Source organism: Phyllostomus discolor, chromosome 8 (assembly GCF_004126475.2).
Source record: "Phyllostomus discolor isolate MPI-MPIP mPhyDis1 chromosome 8, mPhyDis1.pri.v3, whole genome shotgun sequence".
NCBI classification, from domain to species: Eukaryota; Metazoa; Chordata; class Mammalia; order Chiroptera; family Phyllostomidae; genus Phyllostomus; species Phyllostomus discolor.
In genome coordinates this window covers 41,490,777-41,505,228 of record NC_040910.2, presented here as the reverse complement: position 1 = coordinate 41,505,228, position 14,452 = coordinate 41,490,777, and the positions used below count along the sequence as shown (strand labels likewise).

Here is a 14,452-nt window from a genome sequence, read left to right as displayed (position 1 = left end):
GGTAGAAGGAAGTATGGACAGAAGGAACCTTGGAAGGAGTGATGAGCAGAGTAGAGGGAGGGAGGAGAGGGGAAGTAAGCTTCCCCCCGCCAGAGTTTTGTCTTAAATAAACATTCTGCCCTGTATCAGTTACTGTTCAAGAGTCAAGCCATGGGCCTGCTGGTCTCACCTGCATCATACATTCATTTATTCTACTTCTATCGGGGTCTACACAGGTCATCCTAACTATTGAACATTGTACCAGCTGCACGAGTCTGAGCAACAGCACAACAGGGGTGGTCACAAGCAAGGACTGGGGTCCAAACCAAACTCTCCCTCCTCCTAGCCTGGGCAGATGACCATTTCTGTACTTTGGTTTCCTCCTTTATTTAATGTGGGTAACTCTAGTGCCCAGCTTATATTTATCCATGTAAAAAGCTCCAAGATAGTAAGAAAGTATTTACTTATTAATTTTATGTAATGAATGCTCACATAGTGTTCATTCTGTGCTCAGCACTGTGTTTAAGTACATTACAAAAATTAACTTGTTAAAACCTTATAACAACCTTTGAAGTAGGAATCATTTTTATCTCATCTTACAGATTAGTAGATTGAAATGCAGAAAGGTTGGTTATAGCTGCTAGGATTTTTAACCTTTTAAAATCCATGTACAGAAGGTTGACATACCTGGTTGTAATGGCAGGAGGGAAGATAGATAGATAAATACAAATATATAGAAAGAGATAAATAAATGAGTCTTCTGCCCTTACAACCAGGTATGCCAATCTTCTATGCAGTGATTTAAGAAGCCAACAATTCCTATAGAGACATATATAGATTTAGATATCTATATATCTACCTGTATCAAAAGGAAGAGAGAGAGATTGAGGCACAGAGAGACAAAGATAGATGGGGAACAGAGAAAATATGAATAAAAATATCAGAGGTCATCAGTTCCTCATCTGCACGACAAGTTAAAGACTTCTCTCCTGGGAAACTATTGCACAAAGCCACCGTGTTTTCACAGGTCCCTCCCCTCCTGCTTCTGGGTGGAAATGCCCCCTCTCAATGCCCCCAAATCATTAAGCCTGTTCTTACTCACTGCTGGAGTTGTCCCCACTGACAAGTGACCTGCAGGCTTACCAGGAGGAGCACATGGGCCCTATGAGTTCCCACTCTGAAATGGACATTGGGCCCCCCAACCTCCCTGTGAGCACTGGCTCTCTCTGCACCCACCCTAGCTGCAGAGATCAATGAAGAGCCTTTCACGCTGAATTTCACCATCAACAACCTGCACTACTCAGCAGACATGGGCCATCCAGGCTCCCTCAAGTTCAACATCACAAACACCCTCATGCAGCATCTGGTGAGAGGCCTGCTTACCCCTCCCACCTCTCCATGACCTGTCCCAGAGTCTGGTGCCTGCCTCTGACCCACACTGGCCCTCTCCTTCCTCTCCAGCTCAGCCGGTTGTTCTGGAGAAGCAGCCTTGGTTCCCGATATGCAGGTTGCAGGGTCACCTCGCTAAGGTGAGAGTGCACACCCCCGTAGCCCACCACCAGAGAACTTCTGACTGTGGGGGATGCCCCTGGTTGTGGCAGGCTGTTCTTGGACAGTCCTTTTCTGCCTCCATTTTTAAAAGTAACATTATTATTTTTTAAATACTGTGATAAAACACATATAGACACAAAATTATCCTTTTAAGTACGCAATTTTTAAGTACACAATTCAGTGACATCAGTTACACGCACAATGTTGTACACCTATCATCACCATCTAGTTCCAAAACTTTTCATCACCCCAAGCAAAAAGTCTGCATCCATTGGGCAATTATTCTCATGTCTCTTGGTCAGATTTTGTTCTGTTGGTATTAACAAAGAACTTCTCGATTCATATTTTCATCCAATTGGCACAACGGGGCAGCATCTCTGAGGCCGGGGGCAAGTAGCACAGTGACGAGACAGGCACTGCTGCTGCCCTCGTCTAGTGGAGGAGCAGACAGGACTCGGGGGTAAACACTGAAGTAAAGTGCTCTCAAATGGGATAAGTGATGCGAAGCAAAAGTAGAGAGTGGTGAGGAAGGAGGTTTACTCAGGGGGACAGGGTGGCCTCTCTGTGCAGGTGACTTCTGAGCTGTGTCCCAGGGAAGGAGAGAGGGGAAGAGACTTCGAGACAGAAGTCACTGCAGGTGCAAAGTCCTGGGGTGGCAGAGCGAGGCCTGGTGGAGAAACTGCGAAAGGCTCTCCAAGGCTGAAACACAGGGTCTGAGGTGGGCAGTGCCCACAGGTGGAGAGGTGCCCAGTGAACTGCATCCCCCAAAGGTCAACCTCTTCTCCTCCAGGTCTGTGGAGAATGGCGCCAAGACAAGGGTGGACTTTCTCTGCACCTACCACCAGGCCCCCAGTGGCCCAGGTCTGCCTGCTGAGCAGGTGTTCCATGATCTGAGCTGGCAGACCCACGGCATCACTCGGCTGGGCCCCTACTCTCTGGATAAGGACAGCCTCTACCTCAATGGTTAGCAGCTCTCAGCCCCCTCCACTGGGGCCACCCCCTGACTCCAGAGGGCTCCCATTTAGCAGTCCTCCAGGGGAAAAGTTGAGACAAACTCAGGTGTGAATCTCTACTCCACATGGACTCTTCTCCTTCCCCTCACCACATACCCTATAGAGCTGATCCTTGATTAAAGCTATTTTACAGATAAATAAACTGAGGCCTAGAAAGGTTAAGTAATTTGTGCAAGCAGTTATAGCATGAGAGTGGGTGGAGCCAGGTCACGATCCCCAATTTGTCAACATCTAGTGCCAGTCTTTCTAGGGGACACTTGGGGAAAGAAAATCCCACAACCCTCTCCCCTCCCTGCTTTCTTCCCACCCTTGACCAAGGATAGACTTCTCTGCTGGGTGGGACCCTATGCCAGGAAGGAAAGCAGGCCTCTGAACATCCAGGGAGTCCAAGCTTCGTACATACTGGCTGTCAGCCTAGGATTCAGGAAGCAACAGCATTTAAAGGGTGACCCTCATCTGGGGTTCTGAGAAACAAAGTATGGCTGTGGTTGGTTGATTGGAATAACTCAGCCTCCCTTCTCTCCATCTAAAACCCGGAGATGGTGCTCAGCAACCCACACTTTCTTGTCCCCATGGCCCCATCAGGTGGTCAGGGAGACCATCTGGTCTTCTATGACTCCCACCTTAGTGAGGAGAGAAACAGGTACAGAGGGAGGAGGGGACCTGCATGGACCCACAGTAGGTCTGTGGCCAGTCGGGGTCTTCATGTTCTGAGTTCACATCTGTTCCCTTTACCTTGGCCATTGCAGGGGCCACTTTAGGAATCCCACCCCCCCTTGGCAAACTGCACAGCTTATATGCTTCATTTTATTCACTCACTTAGCACTTACCAATCATCTACTGTAAGCCAGGCCTTGCACCTGGCACCAGGGACAGAGAGGCTACCAGCACAACCTGTCCTCATGTAAGCTCCAGTGAGACAGAGACTGTTTTGTTCAGTGTGTATTCCCCAAATGTCATGGAACTTGGACCATAATAAGTCTCAATAAATATTCACTGGTTGGAGGGATAGAATGAATAGGGAGGGAGGCCGGGAGGGAGGGAAGGCGATTGAGTATATGGATATGTGGGGGGATAAATGTATGAACACAAATGTGTGAGAGTCTCCTGTTGGGGGCATGCTGGATAGGTGGGTAGAAAGGGTCATTTTTTTAATGGAAAGATCAGGAAAGGCTTTAGAGTGGATATAACATTTGAGTCTCACCTTAGAAGCTCACCTGGTACATGTAGGGAAAGAAATCCAGGCAGGAGCCCCACGTGGTCAAATGCATGGAACATCTGGGATGGTTCTGCCACCTCCCCTTACCTGGGACTTGTTTATTTCCAGGTTATAATGAACGTGGTCCAGATGAGCCTCCTACAAGTATGTATCTTTGCCTCCAGTGCCCATTTCAGCCTCCATGGGTCTTTGAGCCCAGCTTTTTCCTCACTGACAAACGGAGCTTGCCCCAAACTCAGGCTGGTCTTCTGAGTGGGGCCAAGGTCTGAGTGGGAGAAAGAATACTGAGTCCTTGGCCTCTTTTGGACCTGCATCCACAATATTGGCTTTCTAAATTCCCCCCATCCTTTGGGTTGGAAGAACCCAACCCAGAGAAGAAATTTGAACAAGCATTCCCCACAGGGATAGGGGTTGAGGTCAGACAGTCACTTGGAGTTCATGCTTCTCAACAACAAAATCCCTCACAGGGGCCCCACAAGGGGCCTCAGCGTCAAGCTGCGAGCTCTGGTGGCTACTCAGTGGTTAGACCACAACCGCCCATACACTCACTCAGTGGTCCTTTCATTTAACCTTTAACCCATGTAGTCTTCCATTATCCCAGCACCTTTCTCACAAACACATTTTTCCTCCCTCTCTTCTCTCCTCTCTCCCTACCCCTCCCCTCATCCCTTCCATCCATCCGTTCTCCTCTCTCTCTCCTTCCCTCCATCCATCCACCCAGACAACTATCCTTCTGCTTATCCACCTGCTTGCCTTCTAGCTGTCCTTCTATTCAACTCTCCAACTTTTCTTCTGTGTTTATTTTCTCTCCTTTTTGGCCATCTCTCCATCCATTCTTCTAGCCATTTACCTGTCTGTCCTTCCCTCTCCTTTTTTCCTTCCATCTTTCCAACTTGTCTTCATTTTCCCTGCTTGCTCTTTGGCCCTTTATTTATTCATTCTTCCTCTGTCCATCCAGGTATCCCATTTGTCTGTCCATTTTCTGCCCACCCATCTATCTGTCTTCTTTGTTCAATCTCTCTCTCATTCTCCCATTCTTACTTTCTTGACTTCATTTTATTCACAGGTTTGCTCACCCCTCTACTCATACAATCACTCCTTTGCTCATCCTCAGTTATGATACACCTGTGAGTGGTTTTCCTGGGACAACCTCCGCTGGAGCCCATGAGGGCGTGATGGGACTTCACCCACTTTTTTGGGGGGGGGCGGGTCTATTCCTCCCTGATGACAGCCATTTTCACAGCTCCTGAGCCAGCCACCACATTCCTGCCCACCTCGTCATCCCCTGTGCAACCAGAAGCAACCACAGGTATTTGTGGGGCCCCTTTTCCTCTCAAGAGAAGCTTGCCAGCCCCAGTCCTCCACCAGCCAACTGTCACACAGGAACTGAAAAACCAGGGTGTGAAATTTATAGTTTTAGGGGGATTATCCTGATCTCAAAGATTATACCAACAATTCCGTTTAATGCCTGCCTTCCTGCCCCCAGGTTTGGGGGATTAACAGACCATTATAACACAATGGGGGTGTTTGGGGAAAAGGCTTCTGCATAATTTGAGTGGGAAGAGCTTTGTGAAAGCTCTGGTGAAAGTTTCACCCAAACAGAGACTTTAAGAAGAGCAGGAGAGCTCTAGGCAAACAGGGCACAGAGAGGGGATCCCCTGGCAGGTGGGATTCCATGAGCGAAGAGTCAATGGGCACAAGCAGCATAGTGTAGAGAACTGGGAGGGATTTGGTTTGCTTGAAGCATAAAGCTTAATATGGAGTAGGTGGATAAATGAAGCTGAAAGATTGGCAAGAACAAGACTAGGAAGGAACCTGAGTGCAAGGTCAACAAGCCTGAGCCTAATGTTGAAGGCCACAGAGAATCAGGGATGATATGGAGAAGTGGTGATGATGGTGAGACTTCCATTTCAGAAAATTCCTTCTAGTATTCAGTGTAGAGAACGTCTTTGAGACGGGGTGTCCACTGAGCCTGCTGGGGTATTGGTCTGGGTGAGAGGAGGTAAGAATGGGGCCAGGGCAGGGATGGAGAGAGGTGATGTATTGAGGATCATCCCGCATATGGAATCGGTGTGACCTGGAGGGAGGGTGAGCAATACTCATATTACTGAGTGGATATAATAGTTTGGACTTGACCACATTGGTGTGGGGTGGGTGGTGCCCTGGAAGAAATGACAACAGATTATCAGATTGCAGAACTCACTGGGGACTCAGGCCAAGTCTCAGTAGCTGCCATCTCTCCCCTCCCCTTCTTGCAGCTCTGTTGCACAACCTGGAGACCCTCACACTCAACTTCACCATCTCCAACCTCCAGTACTCAGCAGACATGATCAACGGTTCGTCCATGTTCAACTCCACTGAGAGGGTCCTGCGGCACCTGGTGAGGCCCTGGTCCCAGCAGCTCCTGGTGGGATAAATCCCACCCAGCTCCTCATCCTCGTGCTCATCTTCCTCTTTCTTCCTCTCCAGCTCAGATCCTTGTTCAAGAAGAGCAGTCTGGGCCCCTCCTGCGTGGATTGTAGACTGATCTCCCTCAGGCAAGACTCTTTCCTGAGCATTTGCCAGTAATGGCCACTTTTGGTGACCACCCCCTTTTCAGTCTTCCCACTGACCTCACATTTGCTTCTCCAGATGGCGCTACTAGCCATCTGGAGCCCCCACACTCAGAGTTCTCAGAATCTCTCTCTCTAGAGTCCCCACATCCCTCTTTCCTCAGGCCTGAGAAGGGTGGGGCATCCACCAGCATGGATGCTGTCTGTACCTACCGCCCTAACCCCTTGGACCATGAGCTTGACAGAGATCGCCTCTACTGGGAGCTCAGCCAGCTGACCCATGGAGTCACCCAGCTGGGCCCCTACACTCTGGTCCCAGGCAGCCTCTTCGTCAATGGTGAGTGTTTATGCTGAACTTGGATTTACAGTGATTGTTGCATATCTTTGTTTTATTCCTTTAAGAAATCAGTCCAAGTTCTGTCTGGGAGATACCTCCCCAACATCCATGGGCAGGGTCTTTCCTATTATTCCAGGTAAACAACATGAATTTTTTAACCAAATGAATGTAATGAATTTTAATTCAAAAACAGAATTACAGACACATTACTCTTGGGCCGTGGCTTCTTCAAAGTAAGGCTCCTCTGTTGCAGTTGTTCTCACCTAGGGGCAGTTCTGCCCCCCGCCCCAGAGGTACTGGGCAATGTTGGAGACACTTTTAACTGTCACTCCTAGGAGACGGTGCTACTGGCATCTCATGGACAGAGGCTGGGATGTTGCTAATATCCTTCAATACACAGGAGAACCCCACCACCAAGAATTATGTAGTTCCAAAAGGCAGTAGTTCTGAAGATGAGGAACCTGGTTGTACATGGTCCAGAGTCCCTAGAGAGGCGCCACACGAATGCTCATCACACTTGACTGCCACTATCCAACTCTACAAAATTAAGTTTTGTCTACTGTGGCACCGGATCCTCAGTTCTTCACATGTTGGTGCACTGTAGTACTCAACGGGTGAATGAATGAGGGAACAAATGAAAATATGAGAGTCTCAGCCCCTCATCTGTCATCATCTGCTGCAGCTCCGGTTCATTCACAGCAAACGCATATGTGTGAGAATTCTGTCCCAAACCATGTCCTGGATGGATATGGGGGTAAAAGTCACAACTTCTGTTCCTGAAAACTCACAGTCAAGTAAACTAATGGTTCCTTAGGGACACAAAAATTGCAGCAACACTATTTAACCGGTTGCTCTGGGATCAGAGATGGGGAGCAAATCGAGAGCTTCCTGAAAAATATTTTGTGCCCAGGCCTGTGCTAAGCACTGGGGTATGACAAGAACAAGATGGATGGGTGGCTCCCTGCTCTTCTGGAACTCCATATGTTTGGGCTTCTGGAGCATGAATAGGAATTTTCCAGGGAGAGAAGAGAGTAGAAAAAGCATTCCACAAAGTAGTCACTGCATAAGCTCAAGCATAGAAGCTCAGCTCAGGAGAATCCCTGTAAAATTCCCATTTTCCCCCCTCTTTGGGTGACTTTCCATTTAGGAACGCCCACAGTGCCTAGGGTGTGGGCCTGACATTGGCTGATTCTGAACCCAGTCAGGGCCCTCAGGGATACCATGCCTCTGTGCTAAAAGCTGAGCATCTCCACCTGTCTTTTCTTCTTTTTCATGGCCCAGGCTATGCACCCCAGAGTATAGTTACCCAGACTGAGTACCAGCTAAATTTCCATATCATCAACTGGAACCTCAGCAGCCCTGACCCCACGTCCTCCGAGTACACCGCCCTGCTGAGGGACATCCAAGACAAGGTGTGGTCTCTCTCACCCTTTCATCTCTCCTTTCCCCAGGTGCCCCTCTCATTCCTCTAACTTACATCTACTAAGTGATTGTTTCAATGCTTCACTTTACCCAAGTTAGATTCTGAGTTCTCTTAGTTTCCAGAGGCAGAGCCATGGCTGCCTTCCCCATTTCCCAGATGGGAAGAATGAGGCTCATAAAGGGGAGTTGTGTGCCTAAAGTCACACTGAGTTGGGAGCAAATTCAGAATTTGAACTCAGGTCTCCTGTGCTCTAAAGCCTGTGTTCTTTCACTGGCTCCAGCAGCTGCCTCCACCCAGTCTCACCCACTCTCCTTCCCCTTTATTCTAGGTCACCAAACTTTACAGAGGCAGCCAGTTACAAGGTGCATTCCACTCCTGCTTGGTTACCGACTTGAAGTAAGTTGAGAAGATTGGAAGCATTGGCTGAGCTGGTGGTCTGTGACATATCTTTGATCTGAAAGTACTGACATGGTGCCATTCTCCCCACATCCCTGTCAGCTAATCCTACCATCCCCTTCCATAGGTGGGAAAAGGATTAGCCTCATGAGGCCACCAACCCTCAGCATCTACCACCTTCTCCTCTTCAGTACACTTTCAAACACTATCAGCCCAATAATAAGATTTACCATGGCCTGGCTCCCTGCTGAGCACTGTCATGCACGATCAACTCATTTAATCCTCCACCCATGGGTGGATACAATGATTGCCCCCATTGTTCAGATGGGAAAACTGAAGCTCAGCAAAGTGAACAACTGTCCAAGCTGGGTTTCCTCCAGGTCTGTGGGGGATGGGTCGAGGAACTAGCACATCTACACTGGAGAGGAGGATCATGGGACACATTGTTTTGAGTACTGAAGCTGAATATTGAACTTTGAATATTTCCAAACTTCAGTTTCTTGGTGTTTCACATGGGGATAATACCTCCTACCACAGTGATGGTGAGGGAATGTATAAGTTACTGCTTAGGGGTGCTCAGTAGATGTTCATCATTATTTCTTCCTCAACTCCTAAAAACCTTCCGTCCTTGGTCAAGGTCTCTTCTCTATCCTGAGGGAAGAAGTAGGCAGATGATCTCCCACTGTTTGCCCTTAAGTCTTTGACTCTGTGAAGCCAGAACTCAGGGACACTGCCGGTGTTGGATGCTGGCTGAGTCCCCATGATCTCTGACTCTAGGTTGAGCTCCATGTCCGTCACCATCCAGGAGCTGTTCTCCTCCAGTGTAGACCCCAGCATGGTGAAGCAAGTCTTTCTGGACAGGACCCTCAATGCTTCATCCCACTGGCTGGGCGCCACCTATCATCTGACGGATATTCAAGTGACAGGTGCAAGATGGGGGACTGATTTCACATGGAGATAGGGCTGGCAGGAGGGATGAGTCTTTTCAGCAGCAGTGGAATGGAAATAGACTGGTGGGTGAGTGTTTATGGCAGTGGGTCATCTGACAGGAGACAGGAAGAGAACATGCAGCAACTGCCTTCAAAGGAATGCTTGTTTTTCCACCTCCAAATGTGGAGGATGCTGAGTTGCCTTCTTAGGCCCTCTATTTGTGAGTCATTCATTCATTCATTCAACTAATATTTAATACAAGTAAATAGGTACTAATGATACACTGTGAAAATTCCTATAAGGGGATTTCAAGAGTCTGTGGGAACCTCAAAGGGGGACACACATCCCTGTCTTAGAATGTTTTCATCAGGAAGTGGTGAAGAAACTAAGATGTGATGGAGAAAAGAACCTAACCTACAGAAAGAGATAGATATTTGGGCTTCATATCTCTTTAACCTAGAAGATATAAAGAGCGTGGTATATTTGCAGAAACTGTAAGAAGTTTGTCGTGGCTGGTGCATGCACTTTGACATGGGAGAGGTGACAACTGAGGCTAAAGAGGCAGTCAGGGACTTTCTTGGGCACTGGAATGGTTTGTGGAAGAGCACAGCACACTCTGAGCTCTGCTTTGAAAGGCTTGTCTCTGGGTGCTGCATGGAGAATGGATTGGGAGGGGGAAGAGGACCAGAGGCAGCAAGACACATTAGGGACCTAGGTCAGCAAAGGTGTGCGACATGCCTAGTGGGGTGGTCAGCACCTGCGCTTGCCAACTCTGCCTCAGAGGGGCCCAGTCTCCTCCCCCAGACATCCTAGTAAACTCTCACCATCCTTGATGGAAAGGTGGTCAGAGAGGTAGACAAATGATTAGATTCAAGGTGGACAGGGGGGTGGAGGGTCTTCTATAGCCCACCTATAAAAACCCACTTCAGGTCATGTTACCAGAAATAAGTAGACTGGCTTCTTGTTAAAACCTTTACCAAATATGGGAATTTTATACTTTCTTTTTATTCTAGAAGTGGAGACATCAGTTCATCTGCCGACAGACAAACCAACAAGCAGTCCCAGCTCTCAGCACTTCCAGCTGAATTTCACTGTCACCAACCTTCCGTATGTCCAGGATATAGCCCAGCCAGGCACTACCAAACACCAGCGGAACAAGAGAAGTATGGAGACTGCGGTGAGAATGGAGTTGTGTCTACTCTGTTCCCAAGTAGGGACAGACCTGTGGATGCTAGGTAGTCAGTTAGTAACTTTCATAACACTTCATGAATACAGGTTCTTACTCCGTTTTTACAAATGAAGAAAGAGGCACAGAGAGGTTCACTAGCTGTCCCAGGGTCATACCCTGGGACAAGGCTTTTTTTTTTTTTGTACACATACCTGCACTAGTCTTTGTCAAGCCAAAAAAAAAGTTTGCTCAGTGGCTGAACATTCTCTGAGTCCACCCAGGTTGGGATTCTGATGAAAGAAACATTATCCTGTCTTTCAGCTCAACCATCTCTTCCAAAACAGCAGCATCAAGAGTTATTTTTCTGACTGTCAAGTTTTAGCATTCAGGTGAGTTCCAGATCAGGACCTAATGACTCCACAAACTTCTCTTTTACATAAAGGATACACTGTCGTTCCTAGGTAAGAGTATCCCTATGCTGTATCCCCTAGCTGTTACACAAGAGCACCCTAGGAATATAAAAACCTCAGCAGAGATGGAGGTGCCTGGTTTTGGGGTCCATGGGACATGGATTGTAGAATACATGTCTTAAGTGAACACCTCCTGAGCCCTGGCTGGTGTAGCTCAGTGGATTGAGTGCCGGCCTATGAACCAAAGGGTCACTGGTTTGATTCCCAGTCAAGGCACATGCCTGGGTTGTGGGCCAAGTCCCCTGTAGGGGGTGTGTGACAGGCAACCACACATAGATGTTTCTCTCCTTCTCTTCCTCCCACCCTTCCCCTCTGCCTCAGAATAAATAAATAAAGTATTTTAAAAAGAGAGAGATCAGCTCCTGAATCTACAATCCATAGAAGATGGTAGATATCATGAAATTACTTAAAATCCAGCAGTCTAATCACGTTGTCCAGCGGTGTGGTCACTAACCCCGTGTGGCAGTTTAAATTTTTATACACCTGTTGAGATATCACCCACATATTGTGTGCATGTGTTTTTTCTCAGAATTTTCCACATACAGTATCATGTCATCTGCAAAAGTCAGCAGTTTTACATCTTCTTTTCCAATCTGGATGCCTTTTATAATTTCTTTTTCTTGCCTAATTGTTCTCATTAAAATGTCTGGTACAATGTGATTAACATATGAGATGAGGGCAGACAGCATTGTCTTGTCCCTGGTCTTGGGGAAAATCTTTCTGTTTTTTACCATTGACTGCAACATTAGCTGTGGGTTTTTTCTTGAATACTGTTTATCAGGTTGAGAAGGTTTCTTTTTAAAATCTCTAAGTTGTTCAGCAGGTTTTTTAATCATAAGAGACCTATTTGTGAAATTCTTTTGTATGTATGAATTAAGATAATGTGGTATTTGTATTTTATTCTACTATTATGGTGGATTACATTAACCAATTTTTTTTTTTATTTTATATCTCCACAAGAAAACATAGCACTGTTAAGTGCCTATTACATCCCATGGAGAACTTCAATCTTAGGTCACAGCATTAAGAGCTCCTGGTTTTGGTCCCATATGCTCTCTTTGAAATGACCTATAACAATTTTTTAAATATATAAAGCCAACTTTTCAGGTAGAGAGGAGTGATTGAGACATTTTCAGGTCTTTCCTGGACGTACACACGGACCTGCACTCTTGCAGTCCTCTGGGCATTCTCAGATGCCCTGGAGACTTTCAAAGCCTGCTATGAACATCTCATCCCTCCAACATGTCTTTTCAGTTTTTGGTTCACCTCCTGCCTGCCTCAACTAATATTGCTCCCTCATGAAGCTACAATGCAAAAACAGTCATCACTGATTGTTTTCAGCAAGTTCCCAGGGGATAGGCTTTCCTTGCTGAGCAAGCTCCAAGTCAAATAAAGGCAAGCTATGAAAATGGGGATATCTCCAGGAGTTGCCAGACAAGTCAAATGAAAACAAACTGGGATGCATCTTTTGGGAAAACTCCAGACCCACCATGGCCCCTGGCTGCTGGTTTCACAGTTACCATGATTCTAAGATAGATGGATTTCAAGTTACTGAGCACGTTGTGAGAGCAGAAGGGGAAGAATGCAAGTTAGGATGCCACAGTGCTTCTTCCCTCTATCACAATTCAGCTGTTTTCCTTAACTAAACGCTCCTCAAACAGTTACAAGCCTTTGGGTCATTTCTGGACTTTTGAAAAGTTGCTTTCAACCATCCTTACTGTGTTTTTATTGTTTTCATGGGTTTTCAGAAGACCTTACTCCAACATTTCAAACATGTTCTCCCTGAGGCTCCTTATTTATAAATTACATGGCATGAAATATTGAGTTCTTCACTCACACACACCAGCCATGTTCTGAGTGCACAATAGCAACTTGTAGCTAATAACAACTATACTGGACAGGCAGGCACAAATGTTTACATCACTGCAGGAAGTTCTCATAGGACAGGGAACCTAGGATTCCAGATTCCCCATTTATCCCTTCTGCACTTCCAGGTCTGTCCCGAGCAGCAACCACACTGGGGTGGACTCCCTGTGTCACGTCTCACCGTCGGCACAGGTGGTGGACAGAGTTGCCATCTATGAGGAATTTCTGCAGTTGACCCAGAATGGTACCCAGCTGCAGAACTTCACCCTAGACAGGAACAGTGTCCTAGTGGATGGTAAGACTTCCTGGTTATTGGGATGGGAGTGGGGGGGTCTAACTTCCACATCTGGCTACATTCCTGGGAATCGGGAGCCCTGGGGATGGGTCAGCATCAAACTCTCCCAGCCTGGCAGGCACAGTCCCCCTGGCTTTGCCCACTGTTGAGGGAGAGGAAAGGACACCCAGTGGGATATGGGAGGCATTTGCCTTCATCTAGACAGCCCCGTGCCCCAGCCTAGCCCTTTTCCCACTCTGGGCTTCCGTTTCCTTATCTGTGCACTGAAAGCCAGTTGACCAACGGTGAGTGAGGGCTTTCAGCAGCAAACTGTGTATGAACTAGCCTTGACAGGTATGATGGGATGGACCTGTTTTCTGGTTCATGGGCTGTATAAAAACAGGCAGTGGGCCTCACTTGGCCCACAGGCTGCAGTTTGCCTAGCACTGCTGTAGCTCATCACCACTTAATAGAACTTTCTTGCAGTGATGGAAATGTTCTCTACATGTGCTGCCCAGGACATTAGCCACATAGAGCTGTTGAGTGTCTGACATGTGGCTAACACAACTGGTTTTTATTGTTACTGATTTGTAATGTTATGAGGTACCAGATTTTTTATTTTATTTAATTAAATTAATTGTAATTTAAGTAGCCCTTTGTGACAGCTCCGTATTGGACCACACATCTTAAGAAGTTGGCTGGGGAGAAGCTGTAGAAGTAGGGGACCTGCAACCCTCCCCCATGGTCACGGGGTGCAATGTGTCCCTACCCTCGTGGAGTTTATGGTGTAGCTGAAAATAACAAGAATAGACAATTGTCAATGATGTAAACCAGTCCATACCTGGGAGTGGTAATCAGAGAATGCTTCCTGGAGGAAATTATATTGTAGGTAAATCCTGGAAAAAGAGCATAAAACAACTTGATAAAGGAGAATGCGGTGAATGTGTTTCTAGGCAGAGAAGAGAGATTGTGAGTGGGGATTTACATATTTAGAGAGATCCCACATGCTTGCCCCCTTGCTGCCTGGGATGAGCCATCCTCCCCTGATGATCCTAAGAAAGTCCAGCTGACTTTAAGTCCTCCTGCCCAGAGGTAGGGATCTGATTTAACTTAACACACTCTTGTAGTGTGCTAATGACCTTGGGTTATGCAGCAAAGTGTCCTCATTTTTTAGAGATGCAAACTGAAATGGAGTGAAACATCAAGATGTCCGCTTTGTTATTTCAGTGAAAACATGAGATGAGACAAGAGTGGCAAGTGTTACTAATTTATGC

General features: G+C 47.0%; 1 protein-coding gene and 1 non-coding gene across 2 annotated transcripts in view; one reads left to right on the top strand and one right to left on the bottom strand.

Moving 5' to 3' along the window:
* The window catches only part of MUC16 (mucin 16, cell surface associated), a 63,800-nt gene that overhangs the window by 46,567 nt on the left and 2,781 nt on the right, over window positions 1–14,452 (top strand). The window contains exons 46-59 of the mRNA XM_036032288.1: window positions 1,221–1,345; window positions 1,441–1,508; window positions 2,321–2,493; window positions 3,871–3,906; window positions 5,006–5,071; window positions 6,021–6,142; window positions 6,232–6,299; window positions 6,479–6,651; window positions 7,933–8,063; window positions 8,403–8,470; window positions 9,248–9,396; window positions 10,414–10,577; window positions 10,890–10,957; window positions 13,033–13,199. Coding sequence (XP_035888181.1) covers window positions 1,221–1,345; window positions 1,441–1,508; window positions 2,321–2,493; window positions 3,871–3,906; window positions 5,006–5,071; window positions 6,021–6,142; window positions 6,232–6,299; window positions 6,479–6,651; window positions 7,933–8,063; window positions 8,403–8,470; window positions 9,248–9,396; window positions 10,414–10,577; window positions 10,890–10,957; window positions 13,033–13,199 — 1,578 coding nt within the window. The remainder of the gene's footprint in view (window positions 1–1,220; window positions 1,346–1,440; window positions 1,509–2,320; window positions 2,494–3,870; window positions 3,907–5,005; window positions 5,072–6,020; window positions 6,143–6,231; window positions 6,300–6,478; window positions 6,652–7,932; window positions 8,064–8,402; window positions 8,471–9,247; window positions 9,397–10,413; window positions 10,578–10,889; window positions 10,958–13,032; window positions 13,200–14,452) is intronic.
* Window positions 11,982–12,108, bottom strand: LOC114504404. Its single transcript, XR_003685178.1, has one exon. It is a non-coding gene; the product is annotated as a small nucleolar RNA SNORA25 (small nucleolar RNA).